At 38.8% G+C, this 12771-nt stretch overlaps 1 protein-coding gene across 11 annotated transcripts in view; it reads left to right on the top strand.

The window, feature by feature from the left end:
• The window catches only part of map2 (microtubule-associated protein 2), a 146289-nt gene that overhangs the window by 75596 nt on the left and 57922 nt on the right, over positions 1-12771 (top strand). For 7 of the 11 annotated variants that reach the window (XM_043693043.1, XM_043693048.1, XM_043693050.1 and 4 more), the window contains one exon: positions 6533-6637. The exons of 2 other annotated variants lie outside the window; for them this stretch is intronic. In XM_043693043.1, the coding sequence (XP_043548978.1) occupies positions 6533-6637 (105 nt within the window). The remainder of the gene's footprint in view (positions 1-6532; positions 6638-12771) is intronic. 2 more of the 11 variants (XM_043693044.1, XM_043693053.1) reach the window with 1 other exon arrangement.

The following is a 12771-nucleotide window of genomic DNA, read 5'->3' on the forward strand; positions in this document are numbered from 1 at the left end:
ACATCAACTAGCCTCGAAACGACACGACCAGCTATCCTTTGTAGCCACACATGCAGACAACAAGCAACATGAATTTGACTGGGACAACACTGCTATCATAGGGCAAGCCAGACAGAGGACAGCCAGGGAATTCCTAGAGGCATGGCATTCATCCACAAACTCCATCAACAAATACATCGACCTGGACCCAATATACCAACCACTACAGCGGACAGCTGAAACTGACAACCGGATGCGGCAGGGACAGACCACTATAAACACCGGAGGAAACGTCAAAGAAGCGCTTTGCAGGAGGCTCCCAAGCACTGATGATGTCGCCTAGCCAGGGGATGAAACGTTTGCAACAAAAACTTCCAGCTCGGCGAACAGAACCACAACAACAGAGGCTATAATGGTTTTAGAAGTAGTCAAGTTTATGATCCCAGGTGGTTGCTAAGAAAATAGAGTATACAGTTCTGAATGAACAGTAATAAGCTGTACTGTATAAATTTAGGACAGCAAATATGTAATACATGACTGCTACTCTATAAATCCAGAATTAACATGAATAAATATGGATGAAGTGAAGTGAAAGTCGTCATAATTGCAGAGGATTATGAATTTAACATGAGAGTTACCATACTTCAGGTGAAAGATGAGGTTGAGAAAACAACGACTTTATGTTGACCTCAACGAGTGGGGGAATTAACCCTGCACTATTTAAGTTATTCTGCATCCCACATCAACTGTTCAAGCAGTTGAGGTAACTGCTTTGGAATTCCTCAAGCCAATCCATCATGGACTGCCTCAATGACTACTCACTTTTTGGTGGTTCACTCTTCCTCCTTGGGACTATGTTCCTGTAAAGTCTGGAAACTGCCTTCTAGCATCCAGTCATGGGAACATTTCTAACTTTCCTGCAGGTAGCTAACTTCACTAATATGCCTGGGTTTCTCCTGTGGCTGCACCAAGAAGTGAGCTTCTTTCTCATTCACAGCTACAGCAAACTATTATTGGTTCTTTTTTTGTTCTGGGTTGCCAGGGCTTTTCTGAAGTCTTAACCAAAGCACATTGGAAGAATCCTATGTGTCAGTAAGTGTTGCTGAATATTACCTGCTGAGTCTGCAGCAGCAGCACCCTTTTAATGATGGACTGCTTCTACCTGCTGCTGACCATGTAACTCTTAATCCTGTCAGTTACCCTGACCTCGATGGCTGTTCTGGATCAAATGGGTCTGATTTTCACACCAGTCCTGCTGCCATGGACACCCTTTGTAAATTTCATAATTATGCAATTGCTGTCCTGATGACGTGGAGAAAATTCATGGCATAAGGCATGCAAAGTCTTTCATGCTGTCCCTGTTAGCATTTGCCTGGACTTCTGGTACCCATCAAGAAGTGCAATCCTTGCTACAGCCCAAAATTAGACACATTTTGTTTTGTAATAATATCAAAAGCATTAGAAGTTCCAATAAGATATTTTGGCTTTTGTTGTTAGAATTGAATATGAATAAAATTATCCTCATATGTTTTGTACTTGTCTCTATTTCAATTTTTAATATTACTTGTATCCATCCTTTCTGGGTTAGTTCGTTCAGTTGTAATTGATAGTATTCTTTCAAGCTATTTTCTTCTTTACTTACTTTTGAGCTTTTTTCATTCTGTTCTCTTGCCTAATTTCTTGTCTATCCATTGTATTCATTGTTTGACTCCTGGCTTTTTCATCCACATTTTGGAGATTTTCTTAGCTCCAAGTTGAGGATATGGGTTATAGAATTGTACGGATGATAGAAACAAAATGCATGAAATTGCTGCGATGGCAAGTGATGTTAATTGGGTAATAAGATTTACTTGCACTTCACACTGTTGGAATGTCAATAGAATAACAAAACATTAAGGTCAATATTGCACCTGTATCCAAGTAAATAGCAGGCTCAATTGATTATCCCCTTAACCAGAGAAAGAATTCTCTGGAAGAAAATTCCAGGAAGAAAACATTCATGTGGCAGAGATGGAAACAAGGGAAATAATTTCTGGACGTCAAAACATCTTTGAGTTCTGAATATTATTGCCAAACAAAAATGTGGGTGACAAGATTGACCTAAAAATTTATGTGCTCTAACTGAGTTTCCTATATGTTAAGCAGCAGCCCCAAATGGTTGTGGTGGGAATAATTTATATTAATAATATAAGTCCAGCAATTTTGTGATATCCAGATAATTGAAAGAGAGAGTGTCTCAAAGAGAATGTATTTAATTGGATCTGATAAGGTGAACACAGGAGCAAATCATCCAGGAATTTGCAGAGAATTGGTCTGATGTATTTATTTTATGCTGTGAAAAGCTGGATTAACTGTAAACTCATAATAAACGTGATTAGAATGTGATTCCAATAATTCACAGGCTCTGAAAATTTGAACTTATTTCTTAATATGCAGCTATCAGAAATTACTAATAGACTTGCTTTCTTGTGCTCAGGTCTGACTTTACTTTTGTATTTCATAGATTCATATAATTCAGAAAAGACCCTTTGGCCCATCAAGTCCACAACCGACATAACCACCACTAAAATAGCGTACTAAAGTACAATAATCCTAATTTCCTGCACTTGTCAAATATCCTTGAATGTTACGACATTTGAAGTTGTTATTAAATTATATTTTCAAGGTCGTAAGGTTTCAAGCCCACAGCACCTTCTCAGACAGTGCATTTCAGATTCCCGCCACCCGCTGAGTGAATACGTTTTTTGCCCAAATCCACTCTGAATCTCCTGCCCCTTACCCCAAAACTATGCCCTTTTGTGATTGAGCCGTCAACAAGGAGAACAGCTGCTCTCTATTTACACTGGCCATACCCCTCATAATCTTATACACCTCACTCATTCAACACTGCCCCCCCCCCCCCCCCCGGACCCCCCAGTCATCTTTGCTCTAAAGAAAACAATCCAAGCCTATCTTGTCTTTCCTTATAGCTGCATCAAGTTATCTAAAACCACCTGGAAGCTCCACAAATTGTTCTTGTCAAATGTTTGAACATAAATAGACAGGTGTTATGGGCCAGACTAGATCCGCATCTCTTCCCCCCCCTCCTCAAAATATTCAGAACATAGTCTAGACTCAATCTTTTCTTATTTTAAAGATAAATGTAAGGTGTTGTGTTAAGGATGCAATTCGATTGGTCAAACCTTTGGATTTAAAGCAAAGTACACTTCATTCATCCACTATAGCTAAAATGCAGCAGAAGGAAGGAATTGGAATAACTTAATTTACTGGAAAACCTAACAGAATAATAGATATGGTAACTATTACTAATTAACTGTTCCCATGTATTAATATCGCATAAACAAAGGCAAATTCAGAAATCAGATTGCAACTCCCATAACAGGCAGAGAACCCCCAACTTTTGTCTGTAACCGAGAGAGGGGGAAAAGTAGCTTCCACTTAGTCATAGAGATTGACAGCATGGAAACAGACCCTACGGTCCAATTCATTCATGCCGACCCGATATCCTAAATTAAATCAAGTCCCATTTTTCACCATTTGATCAATATCCCTCCAAATCCTTCATATTCATGTCCCCATTCAGATGCCTTTCAAATGTTGTAATTGTACCAGCCTCCACCACCACCGCTGTGTGAACATAATTATCCCTGAGGTTCGTCTTAAAGCTTTTCCCGATCACCTTAAACTTATGCCTTCTAGTTTTGGACTCCTCTACCCTGGGGAAAAGTGCTTGTCTCTTTACCTTATCCATGCTGGTCATGATTTTATAAACCTCTATAGGGTCACCCCTTAGCCTCCGCTCCAGGGAAAATAGTCCCAGTCTATTCAGCCTCTCCTATTCAGTCTACATAGCTCAAACCTTCCAATCACGGCAACATCCTTGTAAATATTTTCTGAACCCTTTCCAGTTTCACAACGTCCTTCCTATAGCAGACAGACCAGAATTGAACAGTGTATTCCAAAAGGGGCCTAACCAATGTCCTGTACAGCCACAACATGACCTCTCCACTCCTATACGCAATGCACTTACCAATAAACTATTTCTTGAAGATCCCAACTGCTGAAAACTAAAAGCTTTTTTTTGTTCTGTGGGAGCTTGACCACAGCCATTCAGGCTGCTTCTATTGTTCCAACTTTTTTTAAAAAACTGAAGACCTCACAAGCTGTTTACTCTAAGCTCTGGTATACAGCTCCTCACCTCTGTTCTAAAATCTCTTTTCAAAAAAAAGAACAAAATACCCTCTTAAAGCCAGAGTATCATCACACAGGTAAGGCAGAAATATTATTGATGGCTCTACTAAGTTTCTCCACTCCCTCTTCCACATCTTTCTGGATCCTTTTATTTCTATAAACTGCACTTTTCTATGAAAACAGACACTGTGTTCACATTCAACATTATTCTTTCCTCAGTATCTACAAGATTTCCTTTCTCTGCCTTATCACGAGCATCCATTGTAATTATTTTACTTTTTAATGTTAACAGCTTTCACTTTTTTTAATATTTCTCACTGATCTCTATTTAGATCACTTTTTAAATTTTGCTTTGCTTGTAGTCTACATGTTGTGTTTTAGACTTGATTCTCCTTTTGTATTATCAAACCTAGGTTAAAATGAGGGTGGAGGTTGGTGGTGGGCAACAGTGTTGGGGTGGGGGGGTGGTGGTGGTGATGATGGTGATGGTCATTCTTAAGCTGGAATATCAGCCTAATGTTCTGAGGACTTGGGTTCAAATCCCTATGGCAGATAATAGAATATGAATTCAATAAAGTGAAAATATGGAATAAAAAGCTATTGTAATGGCAGAGCTGAAAATGTGTTGCTGGAAAAGCGCAGCAGGTCAGGCAGCATCCAAGGAGCAGAAGAATCGACGTTTCAGGAAAGGTTGTAATGGCAACCATGTAACCACTGTCAAATTGTTGTAGAAACCCACCTGGTTCACTAATTCCATTGGGGAAGAACGTCTGTCTTCCTTACCTGGTTTGGCCTATGTGTGATTCCAAACCCACAGCAATGTATGATTTGACTCTTTCTTGCCCTCTGGGCAAGTAGGGACAGGCAATTAAAGTAGGCCTAATCAATTGCATCTACATTCCAGGTACAAATTTTGAAAAGTCTCATTTTAGTTTAAACTCTCTAGTCATCCAACATTTCCTATACTACCTTCACATTTTCTGGGGCTCTTTTTATCCATACCATCTCTTCTTTACTGTTTCTATTATGGTCAACAATTCATTCCAGTTTATCCAATCATCTTTCCTTTTCATTCCAATGCAAGTAGAAGAAAACACTATGTTTAGTTGCTATGGAGTAAACAATATGGATACTTTTTCTTTCTTTTATGGAATGTGGCATTTATTTGCCCATTGAACAGAGTGGCCTGCTCTGCCATTTCAGAGGGCAGCTCAGAGTGACCACATTGCTGGGGTTTTGGAGTGATGTGTCGGTTAGACCAGAGTAAGGATAACAGATTTCCTTCCCTTAAGAACATTCATGAGCAAGAATGGATTGTATGACCATCAATGATAGTTTCATTGTTACCACTACTGAGATTAATTTTCAATTCCAGATTTTATTAATTTATTTAAATTCTACCAGTTGCGATTGTGGGATTAGACCCTGTGTCCCTATAACATTTGATGTGTCTCTGGATTACTAGTTTTGTGACATGGCCAAATTCTACCACCACCTCACATTTATTATAGGATATCTTATAATCTAGTCTTTATAGATCGTGTATCTACTGACAATTCATAAAGAAAACAATTGATAAATGCCAAACTGTCAGTCTAACAGAAAACAAATATTTCCCATCATTGATTGATAACCTGGCATTAGTGAAAATGATTTTCCACTGAACAAAATGATGTTCCAATTTAACCCCATTTTGTCACAGCTAGTTCCTGACTGGCAAATTAAAAGTGACATGACATTTGAACACAGTTCATTATAGCAATTTCATATCACTACTTTACATATTCACTCAAAACATAATTGACAGCAAATAATTCACTAAAATGAGTGGAATAATGCAAGCAGAATAATATTATTTTTCTCACTATCTGTGTATTAGGACATTAAAGTTTCATATATGGCACCTGTTGTGTATTAAGCCATAAAACATCTAGAATTCAAGGGCATAGTTCAAAAATAAGTGTTCTCCCATTCAGGATGGAGATCAGAAATTTCTTGTCTCAGGGTCATTACCCTTTGGAGTTCTCTTCCATGGAGCACAGTGGAGACTGACTCTTGAATGTATTTAAGGCTAGGATATACAGATTGTTAATCTGCCAGGGAGTAGAGGATGATGGAGGGCTTGAAAGGAAATTGATCTTAAGACCAATGTCAGATTATCATAATGGCAGAGTAGGCTTAATGAGTTCAACACCCTACTCATACACTAATTGTTATGATCTTATTTGATTAATTGAATTGAGTTTTTTTTATAACTTATCAACACTTCTTTGTATGTATTCATGTTTATTTTGAAGGCTCAAGTGTCAAAACAAATTTGATCACATTCACAAACTGACTAAGATTTCTCATATCTGTTCAGCAGAAGTGATCTCTGCCAGGATTGTACAGGAGGTCACAGCTGAGGCAGTGGCAGTACTGAAAGGAGAACAAGTGCAAGATACTTTACCAAGAGAGCAAACTTCAGGTATAGAAGCTATATTCTTGATAATGTTTATAATGAGACAGTGATGTTGCTTTTTTAAATAGGAACTTGAAATGTATCCCTGCACCTTAAAGCTGTAAACCATTTAATCAATGGGCATAGTTTCCATTATCCTAAGGGCAAAGATTGTCTCCTCTTTTTACTTTTGATTTGACCTGATTTAGATTGATGATGCTGAATCTTGCTTTGACAGCCATTACAATGTAACACAAAATAAGTTAAAAATAGATTAATTTAGTTTCTGGCTGAAACTGGGAAGAGCTTTGAGTGTGAGTGCAAGAACATCAGTTGTCATGGTAAGCAATTGGTTGGTACATAATGTGTTTGAGGATTGAGCTGGAATCCCTAGGCTACATAGGAATACAGGTACTTAGGAAATAGGAGCAGGAGTAACCATATGGACGCTCTAGCCTGCTCTGTCACACAAGTATCACAATTAATTTTCCACCTCAACTCCACTTTCCAGTATATTACTGCTTTTGTTTGATTCTCCGAGAGACAAAAAATCTATCCCATTCTTAAAAAGACTCAGTGATGGGGCATCCTCAGCCCCCTGGAATAGAGAATGCCAAAGATGCACAATTATAGAAGATTAAAAAAAATCTCCTTAACTCAGGCCTCTTATCCTGAGATTGGGATTAAGTTCTAGTTTCCTAAACCAGCAAAAACAATCTGTGTCCACTTTGTCAAGCGCCTTCAGAATCTTCAATGCTTAAATTATATAACCACTCGTACTCGCTGCAGTTTAGAGATTTATAGGACCAATTTATTCAATCGCTCATCTGGGGATAGTGTTCTCATCCTAGCAACCAATTTAATGAATCATTGTTGCATTACCTTTGTCATCCTCACAATTTTCATCTCTACTTGACTTTGTATTGTCAGTTTCCTAAAGTAGATTATTCTTGGTCTCCATCTAAGAATAGTATAACCTGTAAATATGTGAGGCCACAGCTACACTCAACCACTTAAAGCTTTTCAACTCAAACATGCTGCATTCATCCATAACTTCTGCTTCCTGTCTGTTAGCTAATCCCCTAACCATGGGTAATTCCAATTCTGTGAACCTTTAATCTTGTGAATTAGCCTCTTCTGCAGTACCTTATCAGATTTCTTTGGAAAATCTAAATATGTCACATCTAATGGTTGTCCTTTAATTTTATTTTACTAGTTACTTTCATAAAAGTCCTAATAAATTTGCCAAATGATGATTCCCTTTTGTCAAGCCTGAATCAACTTTCCTGATTAAAGTTGTGGGTTTTGAAATGAATCATTAAGCCTTTCTTTAGTAATAAATTTTAGCATTTTCCCAATGACAGGAGTCAGACTACTGAACAGTATTTCTCTGATCCACCCGCCTCCTTTTTTGAATTGTAATGTTATATACGCTAAACTCCAATTTCTTGGGACCATTGTAGAATCTGAGAGATGGCGAAAATCAGTATATCCAGTACATCTTTCAAACACTCAATCAGGCGAATGTTGCACACTCACTCAAGATTGTAAGTAAGCCCTGGCAACAGTTCAAATTTTTCATTGTCTATTCAGAAATTCATTGCAATTTAGGCAGCACTGTGGCTCAGTGGTATGCACTGTTGCCTCACAGCAGCAGGGACCAGATTTGATTCTAGCCTTGGTTGACTGTGTGGAGTTTGCACATTTACCCTGCATCTGCGTGGGTTTCCTCCAAGTGTACTAGTTTCGTTCCACAGCCCAAAGATATGCAGGTTAGGTGAATTGGACATAGCCGACATACCCCTGGTATCCAATTCACTAAGTGGATTAGCCATGGTAAATGGGGATAGGGTGGGGTTCTGAGTCTGGGTGGGATGCTCTTCTGAGGGTTGGTATAGACTTGTGACTTCCTTCCTCACTCGGATTCTAAGTTCATTTAAAATCTCAAAAAATGAACAGTCAACAATGGAAAATGCAAAATTACATCACAAAAGTCTGCCTCTGTTAAAACTACTTCAGCGTATTTAACATAGAAGCTAGCATCAGGTGCAGGTCATTTGTTTCTTTGAGCCTGCTCTGTCATTCAGTATGATCATGGCTATCTCAATGCCATACCCTACTTTCTCCCCCATACCCCTTGAAGCTTATACAATCTTAAAAGTAGATAATCTTTTTTTGAATATATTCAATGATGTGGCCTGCATAGACTTCTGTTAGATATTCTGCAGGTCGACCACCCTCTGAGTGAAGCAGTGCTTCCTCATCTCAGTCCGAAATGGCCTAACCCATATCTTGAGACTGTCATCTCCGTTCTAGAGTCCTCAACCACAGCAAACATCTTCCATGCATCTTGTCTGTCCAGCCCACTTAGAATTTTGTTTAAATCCGATCACCTGTCATCCATGTAAACTCTGGTGAATACAGGATTAATCAAACCAATCTATCCTCCTACTATCCTTGACATCATTCTTTGCACTTTGCAATGAGGCAAGAAAGCTATTAAAAAACATATAAAATGAACTGGTACTATGTAAAAATTCCCAAGATCCTGAGAAGTGAAGCCCACTTTCCCTAAGTCATGACGCCACTTACCCTAATTACCTGACCAAAATTCAGAAAGTATGTCACTCCCAAGGGAGAAAAAAGAACATGTTGCATAGAAATGGTAACCGTGGGAGAAACAAGGAAGAAATAAAGTGTGCTAGAGGTAGATAGAAAAAAAAATTGAAAGGAAGATTTGAGAAATCTGATATATTTCCAATTGTACACTGCATTGTCATCAGATATACCCCTTGTTTAGCAATTTTGTTATTCCATAAAAGGATTTTCTCAATTAAACTATTGAAAGCATGCAGTATATTCAAAATCAACTGACTGGACAATGTAATATCATAAATTTGTCCATGGGCGCGAGGGAATAGTGAAAAGATAAGGGAGAAAGGTAATATGAGAGATGAAGAAAGAGAGAGGTAGAAAGAAAATAAAAAATGCAGGAAGTGGGAAATGAATATTGTCATAAGTGCATGTAAAATTATGAAATATCAGAATGCTCCAACACTATGATCCAAATAGATCCATTAGTAGCTCCTTTACAAGTATTGCACATATCAGTCTTCATTTTACGGATAGAAAAGGAGAGAATATAGGTTTGAGAAATTGAGCAAAATGTTTCTTAATCTGGAAATGTCAGAGGCATCATTTGTTCATGTGTGTATTTGTTTGCAGCAGTAATGGACCTACCCTGGTGTGATAGATCAAATCTGGCAATATAAATTGGACTGTCTTGCAACTTCTGAGGTTAGCCAGGTTTCATTGAAATGGATCATGCTCAAATCTTTGAATTCTAACAAAACTACTCTACAAGTATGAATTTCATCAATCTTCTTTCTCACTGACCTTTCATCACTGAGAGCAGTGGCTGGAAATGGAAGATATTGCCCCCTTATGATTTTAAACTGCTTCATTTAGCACTCTGTCTCAGTTGCACATCGGAGATCTTTGACTCGCAGGCAATTTTAGAGGTGTGGATTGCAAGGCTATGATTCCTCCAGGTTTAAGCTAAACATTGTGATCAGATGATGTAGTAGGAGTTCGTAGATAGTAAGTTGGCCAGAAGTATCATCGCACAAACCAAAATGACAGTCACAGGTTTCAAGGACATCGTGGAAGCATTGGTATCCTTATCTGTCGAAAGAAACATTGAAAGCTATTTTTTGTTAAAGAAATGGGGTAAACTAAGTGTAAATGATGAGCAATGAAAAGCACTGTCAGTATGATGCAGCATTTCCTTTGATTTACTTCAATATTAGGCTGTTTAGTTTAATGTCTGGGGGATACAGTTTTGGAGGGGAAGATGATTAACAGGTACTTGGAGAGGTCTGAAGAATGCACATGAGGATAAAACAGAAAAGTAAAAGAAAAGGCTGAATAACCAAGTTGAATCTCATGAAATAAGAGGCCAATATGCTACTGGATTAAAAATAGTCTTAATGACTGTACAGCGTGTAGTAGTAGATGTCATTTCTCAGTCTGGAGAGTGATAGATAGTCGAGCTCCACAAGGAGCAGTGCTAGGGCCACTGCTTCCTTTTTGCCATTATGGATCAGACCTCCTCAAAATATATTAAGATGATAGCCTGGACCCCAACTTTTTCTTATTTTAAAGGCAGGTGCCAGGCACTGTGTTCCAGATGAAATTTGATTGGTCAAACTACCAGTCTTGAAGCAGAACACACTTTATTCATATTATATTTAAAATACAAAAGAAAATTAGAATAACTTAATTCTATTGGAAAACTTTTTTTTGATTAGATTAGATTGGAAACAGGCCCTTCGGCCCAACCAGTTCACACTGACCCTCTGAAGAGTAACTCACCCAGACCGATTTCCCTCTGACTAATGCACCTAACACTATGGGCAATTTAGTATGGCCAATTCACCTGACTGTGGGAGGAAACCAGAGCACCCGGAGAAAACCCACATAGACACGGGGAGAATGTGCAAACTCCATACAGTCACCTGAGGCTGAAATCGAACCTGGGACCCTGGTGCTATGAGGCAACAGTGCTAACCACTGAGCCACCATGCCGCCCCGTTAACAAGAACAGTGGCTATTCCAATATAATTACATCCTATAAACACACCCTTGGCAAAGGCAAATTCAGTAAAATAGATTGTCTCACATGCAATCCTAACAACAGGAAGAAAACCCCAGCTTTTAGCTATAACAGAGAAAGGCAAAACAGCTTCCACATCCAGCTTCAAGACCCCAGCAATTGCAACTGAAGACTAAAACTAAAAATCCTGGTTCTGTGGGAGCTTGACCCCACTCATTCAGGCTGTTTATATTGTTCCAAATTTTACGAAAAATGTCCAAGGCATCACAAGCTCTTTATTCGCTTTGGAGCAGACTGCTTGGCATCTCTGTCTCAACCTTTATTATATAAAAAAGGACAAATACACCTCTTAAAGCCATACTATCATCACATTGCAGTATGGGAATAACTTGTGTCTTTAAATGCATGGGTAATTTTAATCTTTGCAAATAATAAATTTAGTGACATAGACAACAGGGAGCATGTCATGAATTGCCTGCAACAGGACACAGACTAGCAGAATGAGCAGACAAGTGACAAGAAATTGAGAGCAGTATTGTGAGGTGATGCTTTTTGACAGGAGGGATAGGCAGAGGCAATATAGAGTTAATGACATAGTTCTAAAGTATGCACAAGGGGAAGAAGCTGGATTAGGCATATTGACCTTTGAAGATGACAGGACACACTAAGAGAGGTTAGCAAAACGTATGGGCTCCTGGACTTCATAACCAGAGACATTGAATACAGAAGCAGAGAAATTATGCCCAACTTTCATAATGCTCTGGTTAGACCCCCAACTGAGGTTTTGCATCCGGTTTTGGTCATCACAAGAAGGATGTGAATATCCTTGAGAGGGTGTAGAGGAAATTTACCAGAACAGATCCAGTAATGGAATATTGCAGATAGATTAGAAAGGCTGGGATTGTCCTCCATTAGTGTCTCCTTGTGCTAAAGATTTACAAGATTGAGTAGGATATCCAAAATGCCTTTAAAATCTGGGCTGGAGTTCAGCAAAGCTGTGTGATAGCACCAACAATGTTTACGATCTACCTGACTAAAATTACCACCAGTACTAAAACCATCTCAATGGAAAACATTTTGACCTCACTTGTTTTCATGCTAAAGCTCGTTTATCCAAGTTAAATATTTGCAGTGTGCTGCAGCTAACTGCAGTGCCATTACTCACTGTACCCAATATGAAGGCCACTCTTGATCTCTTCAATGTTGCACACAACAAACATGGCCTGTTCCTTGAATTGTGCCAAATCAAAACTCCTATCAACCCTCTCCTGGTCAGCCGAACATTTCACTTTCTGTAATGTTGAAAGACAGACTCCCGAATATGTTGAACACTTCCCTTGGTAGCCACCATTGATGATGATCTCACAATGGAGCAGCTATGCTAGCACCTCTTCAAACTACAGCAGTGAGTATTTGACATGCAAGATTTGTATAAGTTATAGAAAGACTGAGAGTACAGTGCAGTTGCTGTCACTATACTCCTGTACTGCAGGGACACTTGGATTGTGTATTCATGACATATACAAAAGCTGGACAATGTTTTCAG

This window comes from Chiloscyllium plagiosum, chromosome 7 (genome assembly GCF_004010195.1).
Source record: "Chiloscyllium plagiosum isolate BGI_BamShark_2017 chromosome 7, ASM401019v2, whole genome shotgun sequence".
NCBI classification, from domain to species: Eukaryota; Metazoa; Chordata; class Chondrichthyes; order Orectolobiformes; family Hemiscylliidae; genus Chiloscyllium; species Chiloscyllium plagiosum.